At 45.0% G+C, this 16,946-nt stretch overlaps 1 protein-coding gene across 1 annotated transcript in view; it reads left to right on the forward strand.

Annotated features, from left to right (window-relative positions):
- cacna1ib (calcium voltage-gated channel subunit alpha1 Ib) overlaps positions 1–16,946 on the forward strand; it is a 144,601-nt gene that overhangs the window by 114,274 nt on the left and 13,381 nt on the right. Inside the window, exons 28-30 of the mRNA XM_072683504.1 lie at positions 3,353–3,431; positions 4,391–4,512; positions 7,789–8,271. Of these exons, the coding sequence (XP_072539605.1) occupies positions 3,353–3,431; positions 4,391–4,512; positions 7,789–8,271 (684 nt within the window). The remainder of the gene's footprint in view (positions 1–3,352; positions 3,432–4,390; positions 4,513–7,788; positions 8,272–16,946) is intronic.

Raw genomic sequence — 16,946 nt, forward strand, 5'->3', positions numbered from 1 at the left:
GCTCCATTAAGTAGATGCTAATTCCTGATAGTTGCATAACTGAATGTACAGTTTCGAGGGTTATCTACTGAGACCGTCCCTGAATGCAGTCATTGCTTTGTCATTAACATTTGACCAGCAGTGGTCCAAGCCACAGGAGTTATGTCCATACATACTGTCCCTAACGGTTAACCAAACAGCACAGGTGCTCATTCACCCTCAACAGGCCAGCCGACCTTCGTCACCGTGAGTGCACGGGCCTGATGTGGTGGTGCTAATTAGAATAAGAGAAATAGTGTTTAGCTCATCACTGATGATATCACCCTCCTGTCATGGATGAATACTGATCCATGTCATTAGAGTCCTCCTCACAGTCCGGGCCCACGCCGTCCACATCCAGTCACACGCTTCTGGCCTTATCACAAGGACGAATGATGGGCCAGAGAGGGTAATTGAGTAGATCTTTCACTTTCTGCCACTGCTGCCAAGAGATGACCGATTTCAGTAATGACATGCACGCCGCTGCCCTTCATTAAACATGCTATTTCATGTAATCTCTTTGAAGGTTAGATCTTCTTTGCTTTAAAGCCACGTGAGTTTACTTGCAGAGGGGAAAGTAGGCTGTGGGTGGGTGTATTAGCCGAGAAAGTTTTATAATCTTGCGCTAATGCCATTGTAGCTATAGCACACCCACTCAGAGCCGTTTCCTTTTAGTGTGCTGTAAACTGCTGAAAGTTAATTTGCTGCGCTCTCGTTCCTGTGGTGCTCTTATAGCTCATCCAAAGAACGAGAACAGCTCCTATAAGCTGTTGCTTCACTCTCTAGGAAAACACATCAGATGAAATGATCTATGTACCTCTTTTCGTCTGCCTTCCTAGAGAGGCTGGGGTGCTGTGGTTGGTTGGTTAAGCTGACACTGTAAAAGCTAACTGCACTGCAGTTATTGAGTTAATTAAGTTAACATAGCTTAAATACTAACTGATTATGGGATCACTTAAGCTGATCGGGTCTCAAAGTCTCATTGACTGAGAGAGTTGAGTAGTTGAGTACAATAAAATATGGTGACCTTCAGGGTGGGCCTTGTGTTTGTACACTCACACCTTTCCCCATGGGCTTCTGGTACTATCTATTTGCATACTGGGCATGTCCTTAAACTCATCACTCACCGTCAGTGTGTAGTCATTCCCCCCAGACTACCGGTGCGGTCAGGTGTGGTAATCTATGTTGTGGTGTAGCTGCCTGGCCTAATTGTACTGGATTTATTGAGTTAATTCAGTTATCAGAGCTTAAATGCTACCGACATTTTTGGTCACTTAAGTTGATCAGGTCTCAAAAATGAATAGGTGAGATACAAACTCTTCGTTCTTTTGTGTGAAGTCAGTGCTGGGAGCTTTAGACCCCTCTAGCAGACACTGGGAATTATATCTACAGGCCAATCTACTGTATAGTGACCCCACACCTACAAGGGTTTGTAATGGTTTGTGTTGGTCAAGTTGTTCTCAAAACTTCGGAGCAGGATCCATTGCTGACAGCCAAATCTGATCCATACTGCGTTGAAGCCTTGATGGTCGACTGAGTTGTTTCATTTTCCTTACACGTCAATATACCAGGCAGAGGATGTCTGCACAACCTCATTTGCTGATATAGTAGGAACCCTCCGAGAGCACTGTATTGATTTGCATGCAGCAGTTTTGCCAATATTTGTAGGAGTTGTGTTGATCTCCAGCCGTACTGACGTGATTTGCTGAAGTGTGCCCATCCCTGCAGTGAAATCCGACAAGTTACTAGTATTTCTGATGGAACTAGCTCTGAACATGACCACTAGCCAGTCTCTTAATCCCAACAACCGGACCCTCTCAATCAGACACTCCAACTCAACTAAATATACCACATCCAGTACATGTAACGACCAGTAAAGGGGTGTAGTAAATTCCACCATGTTTTCGAATGTTCTGCATAGTCAAAAGGTGCGTGCAGAGTGGTTTGATGTGAAATGCTTGGTTTACATATCAAATATCCATTGGGTCAAAGGTCAAAGGTCCATAGAGGGCCATACAGTCCAGAATTCAGCGAACGACCAAAGTGTAGTCGTCTGAAAATTCCCTATAACACCTGCTCATTCACTGTTTCTCCAGCTTCTGTTGGAGGAACTGTCTCTACCGTCCAGAGTAGAAGGCTTTCTAGTAGATTTAAGAGGAGCATTGCAGTGAGGATTTGATTGCAGTCAGGATGTTGGATCTTATTTTCAACATTTTCAACTCATCCCAATAGTATTGGATGGAGCATCAACCATCCTTTTAGAGAACACAGTTTCTCCACTGCTCCACAGCTCAATGCTGGGGGGCTTTATACCCTCTATACCAAGGTGCCAATAGGGTCATGTTTATTATCTGCTCCAGAGAGTCCTATTCTATTGGCAGTATTTCTTTGCAGGGACTAGACAAGCTGTGTGCATGCATTTTCACATCTGTGTCAGCAATGGGTGCAACTTGAAGTAGCTGAAAGCATTCATTAAAAAGGGTGTCCACAAATATTTGGACATAGTGTACATGCAAAAATGCTGCAGTTTTGTGGGAGAAATCTTTAACATCAGACAAGAAGTGAAATGACCAGATGGACACTCTGCTGTTAGTGTTTGCTTGTAAGTGGTGTAAGTTGTTTTTCTCTTGGACAGCAGGAAACACCAAGTTTAGACAGATTTAGACACATTATCTTTATTTTTTTTTCTTATTTTTATGTTTTATACTCAGCAATAAAATTCGTTTAGGTCCGGACCCGGACCACAGCCCACCTACTGAGTAGCCTTGTTCTAAAGAGACCAATGAGTCTGAGCTGTTCACTGTGGTGTGAATAGGGAATAGACGTGTGAAGAGTCCTATTAATGTCCTATTTAAAAACTACATCAGAGAAAGTTTTGGGAAGATTTTTTATCATAAAATAATATTTAAATTTGCAGTTATTTCAGAGATATACCTGCATTACGTTGACCATTAAGAAAGCATTTTTTAAAAACCTTACTAAAGCCAGAGGACTGTTTTATCTTCTGAACCTGTGTTATCTTCTCTTCAACCCACTGAACCCTAACTTTCTTATTCAGTTATTAATCCCTGCGCATCCCACAGGGCTCTATTCTAGGGCCTAAAAAACTGTTAATTATGACAACAATGTAGTTATCTAAGTGAGGAACTGATGTGTGGGCTTACACACAGGGTCGATGGGCTTTAAGTCAAAATTCTGCTCTTTGTTTGTTTACATATTTCTATGAGTCATTATTAGCTGTTACCGTATTTACTAAGCTTCCACTGGCTGAGGCTGAATTCTTCTGATTACAGTAATTAGCTAATAGCGTGCTGATTAACTGTGTGTTCTGCAGGTGGGGAATTTGGGTCTGCTGTTTATGCTGCTGTTCTTCATCTACGCCGCTCTGGGTGTGGAGCTGTTTGGAGAACTGGGTGAGAGAAGCTCTTAATATAAAACAACAGCTGTACGACCTAATTGACCCAAACAGGTCGTGATGGCACAGATTACTGTAGCAGTAAAGTTTGGCAGACGTGGTAAAAGTTTTGGGGCGTGCTGGTGGGTGTACTATAGGAATGTGGCAGTGTATGAGTGCATCGAGATGCATCACTCTGAAGGTGGTGATTAAAATAGGGATATTTTGGAATATTAATATGAGGGTAAAACTATTTTTAATGAACTATGAATCAGTTTAAAGGCAAAAAAGCTAAAAACATATAAATAAATAAATAAATAAATAAATAAATAAATAAACAAATAAATAACTTTACAAATTTGTGTATTTGATTAATTAAAAAATGTTAATAATTCAGAGTCGGTTTGATGTAAAATTCTATCCTGAATCATATTGAATCAAATCATTTTGAATCAAATCATATTGAAGCGTTTTGAAATGTGATTAGTGATCATTTCAGCAGAGCCGGCCTAAGGCATACTCGAATTATACGGCAGCTTGGGCCCTCAACGCCACCAGCCCCCCCCCCCCCAAAAGCACCAAGATATTACACACAAGTTTCTATATTAATTTCATTTAAATTTATTTGCTGAGGTGGTAGTATAGCCCCCAACACCCCCCACCCCCCCAACCAAAATCTGCTAAGGGCCCCATAAAGGCTTGGGCTGGCCCTGCATATCAGCAAACAATTCCTTTAAAAAGTAGCAGCACATTCAGATGTGGACGATATTCCAAGTTGATATTTGATGAGATGTTCCTTGAACTTCACCTGGATCAGCATCACGTTCTGGATTTAGTCTAGACTAAGTCCTGGTTGTATTTAGCCACGTCTGCCTGTTATAGAAGTCTTGTTATAGAACCCACACACACACACACACACACACACATCTCTCCCATCTCACTTTCTAATCTCCTTCTCCTTTCCTGATCTACTTTTAGTGTGTAATGCAGATCACCCATGCGAAGGGATGAGTCGGCACGCTACATTCGAGAACTTCGGCATGGCCTTCCTGACGCTGTTCCAGGTCTCCACTGGTGACAACTGGAACGGGATCATGAAGGTGAATTACAATTAAAAAAGGTTCTTCATTCATTAAAGCAAAGTAAGTGAACTCGAGAGTCACAAATGAGAAGTAAGCCCAGAACAGAGCTGTCTCTGATGAGTAACTGTGCAGCCTAATGTCCTAATAATTAAGCCTGTATGTGTCGCATATGTAAAAACCCCAGTATCAGTATCAGTCTGTTAGATGTCAACAAAGTCATTCAGTGGTTTGAAGAGAAGGTGGATTATAGAGACACTTTCTGAGCTCGATTTCTTCAAATCCTTTTTATCCCTGCTGAAAAAATCCAGATGGTCTAGGCTGGTCTTTGATGGTCAAGGTGGTTGAAAAGCTGGTCATTCAAACAAAAACATACCCTATACTGCTAAGCTAGCTGATTATCCTGCTTTTGGTCAGAGCTCTTGTCATTGGTCATGATTCTGGTCATGCTGGTCGATCAGCTTGGTCATGCTGGTCATGTTGGTCAACCAGATTGGTCATGCTGACATGCAGGCTTGGTCAAGCATGTTCATACTGGTTGTCTAGCTTGGTCAGGTTGATCGTGCTTGTAGGTAATTAACTTGCTCTAGATCAGCAGCATAGTGTATGTTGCATTTCCTCCTGGTCATGCTGGTTGACCAGTTTGGTCTTGCTGGTCAGGCTAGTCATGTTGGTCAACCAGCTTGGTCATGCTGGTTGACCAGTTTGGTCTTGCTGGTCAGGCTAGTCATGTTGGCCAACCAGCCTAGTCATGCTGGTCGAACTGTTTGGTCTTGCTGGTCAGGCTGGTCATGCTGGTCGCCCAGTTTGGTCTTGCTGGTCAGGCTAGTCATGTTGGTCAACCAGCTTGGTCAAGCTGGTTGACCAGTTTGGTCTTGCTGGTCAGGCTAGTCATGTTGGCCAACCAGCCTGGTCATGCTGGTCGAACTGTTTGGTCTTGCTGGTCAGGCTGGTCATGCTGGTCGCCCAGTTTGGTCTTGCTGGTCAGGCTAGTCATGTTGGTCAACCAGCCTGGTCATGCTGGTCGAACTGTTTGGTCTTGCTGGTCAGGCTGGTCATGCTGGTCGCCCAGTTTGGTCTTGCTGGTCAGGCTGGTCATGTTGGTCAACCAGCCTGGTCATGCTGGTCGACCAATTTGGTCTTGCTGCTCAGGTTGGTCATGCTGGTCGACCAGCTTGGTCTTGCTGGTCATGTTGGTCAACCAGCTTGGTCATGCTGGTCGAACAGTTTGGTCTTGCTGGTCAGGCGGGTCATGTTGGTCAACCAGTCTGGTCATGCTGATCGACTAGCTTGGGCTTGATGGTCATGCTGACCATGATGGTCATGCTGGTTGACATGCTTAGTCAGGTTGATCGTGCTTGTAGGTAATTAACTAGCTCTTGACCAGCATAGCGTATGTTGCACTTCATGCTAGTCATGCTGATCGACCAGTTTGGTCTTGCTGGTCAGGCTGGTCATGTTGGTCAATGAGCTTGGTCATGCTGGTCGACCAGTTTGGTCTTGCTGGTCAACCAACTTGCTCATGCTGGTCATGTTGACCGTACTGGTTGTCTAGCTTGGTCAGGCTGACCATTATTGTAGACCAGCTCAACCATCAAACTCAAACAAAAGCATACCCAGTGCTGGTCAAGAGTTAACCTGGTCAACCAGCTTAACCATCTTGACCAGCTTGAGCTGCCCATGCTGTTTTTTTCCCAGCAGGGATGAGCCTCTTCAAACCTCTTCACCAGTTGACTTGGTGTGTTTCTATCGAATGGAGCATTTCACACCGAACCCCTTAGCACATTATTTAATGTGAAAAATCAAGGTTCGGTGTTCTCTCAGCAGCACACAGCTGTATTCCACATGTCTCAGTAGGTGACCTGGTCTTTTTTTTCTGATGTTAGATGTTAGCCATTAGTCACTGGCTTATTTCCGAGATCTTTCCTCTGTGATTCTGTGTAAGCTGTCCTTCTTGTATCCCAACTACTATCCTAACTGTCTTTGTATCCCAACTACTCTCCAGTGTGACCGAGAGGACGATGGGCTCCCGTTTTGAGTCTTGGTTCCTCTCAGTGTTTCTTCCCTTGCTCTTATAGAGAGTTTTATGTCAGCCTCGGCTTGATCCTTACGGGTTTGAACTTGGGTTTCTGCACATCTGCTTTGTAAAAAGCGACATTTTAATCAAATTCCATTGACAGTAGTCCTAATTAGTCATCTCATCACCTTTGACATACAAGGCATTGGGGATATTAATTTAATTCTAACTTTAATTTCGATGCTATGCAACTTTTCTGGGCCATTCCCTTCATTATTCTGGATCCTTTCTAGAGCTTTATCCTTTTTTATCGAATTTTGGCCACATTAGAACCATTCTTCATACTTATTTTGGGTCAAGTTGGTATATATTCACCTGCATCTGGCCAAAGGTATGTGGACATCTGACCTCCACACCTATAAACGCTTGTTGGGCATCCCATTCCAGAACCATGGGCGCTAAAATGGAGTTGGCTATCCCATATTATATTGCTAGCTATATCATCCTCCATTGTTCTGGGAAGGCTTTCCATAAAAAATCCAGCTTTGTTCAGTAGAGCAGTTGTGAGGTCAGGCACGCATGTTGAGCGAGAAGGCCTGGCTCGCAATCGACCCTCCAGTTCATCCCAAAGATGTTCAGTGGGGTTGAGGTCATGGTTTGTGCAGGTCTCTGGAGCCATGCTTTGTGCCCATGCTGGAAAAGGAAAGGGGCTGAACCCTGAAAACCAGCCTATTACATGTATTATATTCCTTCTCCGCCACACCATTAGCATAGGTAGCGTTCTCCAGGCATCTGCTCGACCCAGAATCGTTCATCAGAATGCCAGATAGTGAAGTGTGATTCATCAGCCCAGAGAACACGCTTTCACTCCTTTAGAGTCCAGTGGTGGCATGCTTTACACCACCCCAGCTGATGCTTGTGACCTTAGGCTTGTGAGTAGCTAGAACCCCATCTCATGAAGCTCCCAATGCAGAATTCTTGTGCTCACGTTGCTTCCAGAGGCAGTTTGGAAGTGATTATTATTATTATTATTATTTTTTTTATTAAATTTGCGTGGTCTGTTGCTTCGTGGCTGAGCTGCCGTCGCTCCTAGACATTGCTTCCATTCCATAAAAATAGCTCTTGCATGGCTATATGCTTGATTTTATACACCCGTTAGCAGCGGGTGGGGCTGAAACAACCGAACTTAATACTTAGGAGGTTCGTCCACATACTTTTGGCCACCCACCGCAATAAAAACCATCGAAGCTAATGTCGCTGAACTCTGCATTTCCTCCTAGGACACCTTGCGTGAATGCCCCCCAGGCATCCCCAACTCCTGTAATGCCAGCTTGCAGTTCATCTCCCCCATGTACTTCGTCAGCTTCGTGCTGACCGCCCAGTTTGTGCTCATCAACGTGGTGGTGGCCGTATTGATGAAGCACCTGGACGACTCCAACAAAGAGGCTCAGGAGGATGCAGAGATGGACGCGGAGATCGAGCTGGAGCTGGCGCAGGGTGGGCTGTGCTGCCTTGGGGGGCTGGCGGCTGCTGCCGGCCCTGGGCTCGGGGTCACGAGTGGAGGAGGAGGAGGTGGAGGAGGTGGAGGAGTAGCAGGAGGAGGTGGAGGCGCCAGCAGTGGAATCCACGAGAGGCCGGCTGAGTGTGGTGGCAGACATGCAGCCATGGTGGGGGCTCACGTCCACGCCAGCCAAAGTGGATACACACCTCAGAGAGCGGGCCACGAATCGCACAACCATAGAAAGCTGTACTCACCTGCACAGGTGAGTCTCCTGCCTGCAGAATGACGCATGTTTGTAAGTTGTCCTTTAAGAAGAAAGGGTTCTAGCTTTTCCAGCTTTTGCATGTGATGAAGCACCATCTCAACACCTTTGGAGGAGAACCCTAACTGTCAATCCTGTCAGCTAATAGACTTTGGCAGTTCACTTTGGCAGGGATTTTGCTAAGTGATGGGCAAAGAGGCAGGACAGTCCTACCCAACCAGAGAAAACGAGGCTCAAAGGGTTCTTTTGGACTTGCTGGGGATGATACTAGCAAGACATCATGGCATGGACTGGATTAGGTTGATGGAAGGTGGTCGTTATAGAGGTTAGCTGTTTCACAGTGGCGCATTGACTGCTCTGCACCACTCACCATAATCGTCGCTCCCCTCTGGCATCAATGGCCCTTAAGACACCACTGTTATGCCACTGTTACTCGGTACACCTTCACTACGGCAACTCTAGGACATCTCATGAAGTTGTTGGTCTCCGAGATGCTACCACCCTTGGCCCGGTGCCCTATTATCATGCCCATTTCGACATCAGTCACATCGCATCCTTTGCCCATGACCGTCGTTTTGCACTCTGCTACAACTGACTGGTGTGCTCGCTTATTTATCGTGGCATCTGTGACGTACCGGACCAGGGTTGGTCATAGTTTTTGGATATTACTGTGACAGTGGGCGAAGACTAGTGGCATTTTGGAAACCGCTAACTGGGGGGTGGGATGTTCTGGAGCCGCCGTAGTGAAGGTGTACTGAGTATGGACATATCTCATATTAAGTGCCTACCCGTGGAGCCTCACAGGCCATTGATGCCAGAGGGGTACGACAACTCCGACGAGCAGTACAGAGCATTCAAGAGACCACTGTGGAGCAGCTAACCTCTATATTGACCTTCCATCACCCTAATACAGTCTGTGCCATGACGTCTCGCTAGTGTCACCCGAACCAAGGGTGGCTGTTCCCACTATTAAGAAGGTGGTCATTATATTCTGATATGACTGTGTTTCCCGTAAGTCGTAAGTCAACGTCCTTTCTTTCAGTAGCTTGATAAATATGGACCATCTTTAAAGATTTATGAATTGAGAGAATTGCTAAAATTCATTTCTCATAAAAGAGTTCTTTTATTTTCGGTTTTTGGACCAGGTGCTGCCAGACAGGGTTATCTGGCAGCTTTTCCATAATTCATTTGTCCTCCTGATTTGAAATTCTTTATTTCGACATATGATGGATACCCCGCTGCTCGGCGCAGAGATATGATTGTGTTTATGGGACGGGAGTGATCTAATGGAGCTGTAGTAGCAAAGCAGTTCTGGCAATGACTCATGTGAAATGATCAGCATGCGGTGGGGTCAGAACATCATAAAGGCCAGAATAATCCCTCAGAATAATTACACACTGACACGGTGACCGCATAATGCTGTTTCGGTTCTCTGGAAAACGTACCTCATACCAGGGTGTCACATACGATAAACACACACACAAACAAAAATGATAAATACTTTAGAATAATGATATAAGGGTTTATTTGGCAGTACTCTGTGCTGTAAAATTGGAATATCCACTGCAATAAATCATTGAAAATAAATAAAACAGATTTACACAAGCTAGGACTGTCACTTCTGTCACTCCCCAGTCACACCAATTACCCAACCCACTTGTTAGTAGAGAAAGGCAAATTGTGCGTTCTTAGGCCCCAGCTGCAGGTGGCTGGCAGCAAGACCTGGGATTTGAACCAGCGATCCTCAGGTCACAGTGGCCAGTTTGCCATGGCCTGGAAGAACACCCAAACTATCACTGTTCCTCAGCTGAGAGGAAATTGGTTTGGAAGGTCAGGAACAACAAAGGAAAACCCCAAGAAACACCACAGCACAACCAGAACCTGCCATGAACTGGAAGCTGCTAGAACACCTGCAAGGTTGACATCGCCATTGATGTCATGGAGGCTGCCATCCAAGAAAGAAGCCCCTGCTCAAAAATATGGACACCTTGAGGCTTAACTAAAGCTTGCAGCTGACCACATGGAGAAAGGAAAACCCTTCTGAAGGACAGTGTTATGGCCAGATGAGACAATGATCAGATGTATGGCTGAAGGAGTAAAGGATAGGGGGCATGCAAACCCAGGATCACTGTAACTAACTGTTAAGCATGCTGGTGGTAGGATCAAGCTGTTGGGCTATCCTGCTGCAAGCTTCAGAATCCTTCAGCATCACTTCAAAACATGTCTTGAGAAGGTATAAAATTCATTGTATGAGTGTGTGTGTGTGTGTGTGTGTGTGTGCGTGTGTGTGTATACACACCTGTGGGATTTTGCTCCCTAGTCTCTAGCTGTAAGTACGAAGGCTCTGACAGTTGTCTTGCTAGCCCACCTTTGTGCGATAAGTGATAAAAATAGCTCCAAGCGGTCTCTTCCTGGGGCACCTGTTGACCGCAGTGATTGGGCAATTTCCAATGCAATAGCAACAAGGCCAATCTCCCCCTCCACTCCATCAGCGCGGGACCATGATTACGGCCGGCAAACTCCTCAGAGTCTATTTATAGAGGCACATTCAATCTGGAACAAGCAGAGCGTGCCGACAAGGGGGTGAGGAAGATGAGACGGACGAGAGGAATGCAACATTTAAATAATTAATGTGGAAAAGCTAAAATGGGAAGGAAGCAGGCTTCACGCGGGAGCCCGAGCAAGAGCCTGAGGTTTGTTTGCGAGCTCAGATAAAGACGGATAATGTATTGTGTCAGGATGTGCAGATCCTGGGATAACGGGAAAAGAGAACGACGAAGGGGAGGAGCGAGGGGAGATACAAGAAGTACAAAGGGAAGCGGATCCTCAGCTCTGTCGCACCAGCTAACAGATGCTTGTTTTGGGCACCGTCACTTTAAGAGTAATGAGGGGATGGAGCACTATCTACCTACCCGGGGGGGAAAAAGCAAGGCCTATTGCGATGACTGCTGATAGCAAAGCAACATGGCTTGGGATTCGAACTTGCGACCTCCAGGCCATAGTGGCAGCACAATTGACCGCTGAACCACTGGGAGCCTCCGATAACCAGTAGTTACAATATAATTTCTTGCCAAAAACGAAACTAAGTAAACATTATTGGGAGGTGTTGATTGGTCCAAGCTTTGGAAGAAGTCCCCAACTGCCATGCTCAACTGGAGAACCTCCTGGAACAGTCAGAAAAGTTTGACATCCCCAAACTGGCCTCAGAACCAAACTGCTGTAGAAAAGTCAAGTCACACCTATCAACACTGTCATGTGCTGCGTGCGCATACAAGCATCAGCCATAACATTATTACCACCTGCATAATATTAGGTGGGTCCCCATTGTGCCACCACAATAGATCTTACCGACCGAGGCATGGACTCCACCAGACCTCTGAAGGCATCCTGTGGTATCTGACACTATAAGACTATTAGACATATAGCAGCAGATTTTTTTACATCCGGTAAGTTGTGAGGTGAGGCCTCCAGGGTTCAATCCCCTGAACCAGCAGGAATGAACTGGGGATGAGGAAGGGGGGGAGAGGGGGCGCATTGAGCAAAGCACCGTATCATATTCTCCTCATATTCTCTCACTGTGTGCAGCTCTTTGCTTTTTAATGTGCTCTATAAGCTGCTAGAACACCTGCGAGGTTGACATCGCCATGGATGCCATGGAGGCTGCCATCCAAGAAAGAAGCCCCTGCTCAAAAATGGACACCTTGAGGCTTAACTAAAGCTTGCAGCTGACCACATGGACAAGGAAACCCTTCTGAAGAACAGTGTTATGGCCAGATACGACAATGATCAGATGTATGGCTGAAGGCGTAAAAGAGAAGGGACATGCAAACCCAGGATCACTGTAACTAACTGTTAAACATGGTGGTGGTAGGATCAAGCTGTTGGGCTATCCTGCTGCAAAGAGCAGATTCCTTCAGCATCACTTTAAACCATCAGCTGGAAGACTGTGTTTGACCTCTAAACACACACATAACCTTCCAATGGTGGCCTTCTCAAAGTCCTGACCTCAACCCTACGGAAAGTATGTGTCATATTGAGCAAGGCACCGTATCATATTATGCTCATATTCTCTCACTGTGTGCAGCTCTGTGCTTTTTAATGTGCTCTATAAATACTGACTTACTTACTTACTCACTCCCCCGCGGAAGCTACTCCCTTGACGTGCACACATACAGTAGGCTGTATATGCAAATACGCAAATACAGTAAGTACACCATATTTAAAACAATAGGTCATCACAGATGTCACGAGTGCTACGCTGAACGGTCCTGTTATTTCAGTAAGATTGAAGACGTAAGCTTCCCTGCTGACTTTGCAAGGCTTTTTTTTAATGACCATCTTTCTGGGAGGCAGTCGTGCTTATAAAGCATTGAACTGAATTGAGAAAGAGAGAGAGATACATACAGAGAACTAAGAGAGAGAGAGAGAGAGAGATAGAGAAGAAGGCTGGGATGAAAAGCAGCAGAGTGATATGTGAGTGGCAGTGTGATCCGGCAGCATGTTGCCTCCCGCTCTGTCGCTCAGACCTGTTTTCCAGCCGTCTTCCTTTTTACCTCCGTAACGAGAAAGAGAGAGAACAAGAGAGAGCGAGCGAGAGAGCGAGCAAGCAGATGCTTCTTCTGTTCACCGCAGCGCTCTGTCACTAATGACGATTCTCGCTCTCAAGTTTTGATCACAGACACCAGTTCTGTGCTGAGATGCCGACCCTGGAACGGGCCACCAAAAGAGAAAACGAGACCACGGTATATTTAATGGATGAGCGAGTGCTAGACTTCCAGGTCTAGGCTGCGGGACCCTTGGGCACAAGGCAGGGATACACCCGGAACAGTCCATTCGCCAGTCCATTGCAGGGTACCACGCATGTCCATTCACTCACTGCCTATAAGGGCAACTTAACATGGCCAAGTCACCTAGGTGGGAAAGAATGGGATACTCCAGAAGTATCTCATGAGATCAAAGAGGTCAGACTTATTCACACTCATTCCTCAGGTAGAAGTGAGTGGAGATACTAGGGTTTTAGGGTTTTCAGACTTCTATAGAAGCTGAAGTATCAACTGAAGCTTTTTACTCCAGTAAAAGTGTAAAAGTACTGGTTTCAGAACCACTTCAAGTAGAAAAGTAAAAGTAATGGAAGGAAAACAAAGGCCGAAAAGCTTAGGCCGCACCACAGGGGTCTATAATGCACTACCCCTCTACACCTCCCCAAAAACCCATTTCTCTAAAAGCCATAATGAGGAGAATGTTCTATTAAAATGTTGATGTTAAAATGTTGGGCTGCACTAGGCTCCTGTTTCAGCTGCAGATCTGCCCATTGAAAATGAAGCATTTCAGTAATATCAGCTCTATTAAAGGAGCGTCTCTGTGCTCTACTGAGCATCAACATGAGCTTCATGGAGGAAAACATGAGGAGTCGTTGTCTAGAAGTTCTGTAAAGCTGCAGAAAGTCAGACTTCAGAGGCGTGTGATCAATAAGCTTTATTGGAATGTAAATGTGGGGCTCAGTCGGGACGTTTCACTGCAGCTCTCTTGAGTCTCTGCCACGGACACAGTCTTCATACTAGACTACAGACACAGTCTGCTGTGAGCTCGCTGGAGAGTGACAGGACGTGATGTGCAGGTGTGATGGCTCACTTACGAACCAATAGGGAGTCAGAATGGTGTATGATTATACTTCTCATCCAAGATGGCGCAATTACTTGACACCTCTGCATGAGATCTGATAGGGAGAACACACAGGGAACTCCTCACAGACCCCAAGTGCCTAGAGCCGCATGACATGCACTACCTACGTCGCCAGCATTAATTCTAGAAGTTCTAGGTTATTGATCATAGGGTTGTAGGATCGATACCCAGAAATCACTAAGATGCCACTGTTGCAAGGCCCTGGACCTCTCTGCTCTAGGGGTGCTGTAGCATGGCTGACCCTATGCTCTGACCCTGGCTTTCCGAGCTGGGATATATATAAAGAGATGAATTTCCTTGTACTATTAAGGCACTTTATCAAAAGAAAGAAAATTCATGTTAATTCATATCAAAAAAAGAAAGAAATTCATGGCTCAGCCCAACCTGACATGGCTCCAGGTTGTGTTCTTGGCCTGGGAATGCCGATTAGCCACGGTTAGTGGTTTGTACTGAGCAGTGGGTTCAAGAGCTCTGCTCATTTTGGCCTTGCTGCTGCTGCTACTTCTGCTGCTGGAGTGCCAACCACACTTTCCAAACTGGAGACAGCACACTCTGGCAGCATCAGCGGCCTGTTCCAGTGGAGGAGCATTGCTGTCAATATTTTTATTGGATAAATGCAGTATTGGATGTTCCTGAGAAGATCTACAACAACCAACAACAACAGCAACAACAACAAACCAGCAGGCATATTTTGGACAGGAAATAGGTTCTGCAGTTCTCTGTTGCATCCTTTTAGTCTCATCAGTTGCAGAAAAGTTGTCTAGTGGACAGTGGCGTAGCCAGAGGGGTGGCCAGGGTGCTAGGAAAATCTGAGACGATGGTCAAATTGAGACTGCTAGACGACTGGGTCAGAGCATCTCCAAAACAAAAACAACAACAGGCAGGTCATCTGGGGTGTTCCTGGTTTTCTGCGGTTAGAACCTACCAAGGAAGGTCAACTAGTGAACCGACGAGTGACGGGGTTATAAGCACCCAAGGCTCATTGAAGTTCCCAGGTCTGGTGGAGTCCATGTCTCGAGGGGTCAGAACACAACCCTGAAATAGATGGTCATACAGATGCAGCCGACAGGGTAGGGCTATTACTCTGAGACACCAGCGTCTTCTGGCCTTTGTATCTGCAGCTGAACTAGCCCAACATCCGAGGTGTTGGCAGATGCACGACACGATCAGTCGATCCCAGAGCAGCATGCTGAGTAAGGTGGATTGGGTGAGAGTTGAGGAGCTGTGGCTGGATTGGATGTGTGAAGGGCCATAAGGAGTTTATGAGGAGGGAGGGCGGGTGTGAGTGCTGGCTGCAGTCATATCCGTTAACGTTCAGCACTATAGAAACAGGAGCGTATTTTCCTTCAAACCGACTTCTGCAATGACGATGACTGCGTCAGAACATCTCCAGAACATCAGGCAGGTCTTGACGCTGGGCTGTGTGGACAAGCTTGAACGAGCATAACTGGAGGGGGGGGAGATACGCCTCGCTGGGTAATGCCTGGGAACACTTTGTGCCTTCTTTACCCCACACCAGAGAGAGAGAGAGAGAGAGAGAGAGAGAGACAGACAGAGACAGACAGACAGAGAGAGAGAGAGAGAGAGAGAGAGAGAGAGAGAGAGAGACAGAGAGACACAGAGACAGAGAGAGAGAGACAGAGAGAGAGAGAGAGAGAGAGAGAGAGAGAGAGGAGGAGGGAGTGTGAGAGAGAACAATTTGTGCTCATCCTCTCAGTCAGCCTGGAAGGTCTAACAAAACTACATACTAATGCTGATAGTACTGTTCTACTACTACTGTTCTACTACTGTTCTACTACTGTTCTACTACTAATACTACTACTACTACTACTGTTCTACTACTAATACTACTGTTCTACTACTACTGTTCTACTACTACTGTTCTACTACTGTTCTACTACTAATACTACTACTACTACTACTGTTCTACTACTAATACTACTGTTCTACTACTACTGTTCTACTACTACTGTTCTACTACTGTTCTACTACTAATACTACTACTACTACTACTGTTCTACTACTAATACTACTACTACTACTACTGTTCTACTACTAATACTACTACTACTACTACTGTTCTACTACTAATACTACTGTTCTACTACTGTTCTACTACTAATACTACTACTACTACTACTACTGTTCTACTACTAATACTACTACTACTACTACTGTTCTACTACTAATACTACTGTTCTACTACTACTGTTCTACTACTACTGTTCTACTACTGTTCTACTAGTACTGTTCTACTACTGTTCTACTACTACTACTACTACTACTACTGTTCTACTACTACTACTACTACTGTTCTACTACTAATACTACTGTTCTACTACTGTTCTACTACTACTGTTCTACTACTGTTCTACTAGTACTGTTCTACTACTGTTCTACTAATACTACTGTTCTACTACTACTGTTCTACTACTACTGTTCTACTACTGTTCGACTACTACTGTTCTACTACTGTTCTACTATTACTGTTCTACTAGTACTGTTCTACTACTGTTCTACTACTACTGTTCTACTAGTACTGTTCTACTAGTACTGTTCTACTACTACTGTACTATTACTGCTACTACTGTTCTATTACTGTTCTTCTACTACTACTACTATTACTGTACTACTACTGTTCTACTACTACTTTTTGGGAATTTCCCCACTGCGGGACTAATAATATTACTGTTCTACTACTACTGTTCTACTACTAATACTACTGTTCTACTACTGTTCTACTACTACTGTTCTACTACTACTGTTCTAATAGTACTGTTCTACTAGTACTGTTCTACTACTACTGTACTATTACTGCTACTACTGTTCTATTACTGTTCTACTACTACTACTGTTCTTCTACTACTATTACTGTACTACTACTATTCTACTACTACTATTGTACTACTACTGTGCTATTACTACTACTACTGTTCTACTACTACTACTGTTCTAGTACTACTATACTATTACTTCTACTACTGTTCTACTAC

The sequence above is a fragment of the Salminus brasiliensis genome, chromosome 7 (assembly GCF_030463535.1).
Source record: "Salminus brasiliensis chromosome 7, fSalBra1.hap2, whole genome shotgun sequence".
In the NCBI taxonomy this organism is placed as follows: Eukaryota; Metazoa; Chordata; class Actinopteri; order Characiformes; family Bryconidae; genus Salminus; species Salminus brasiliensis.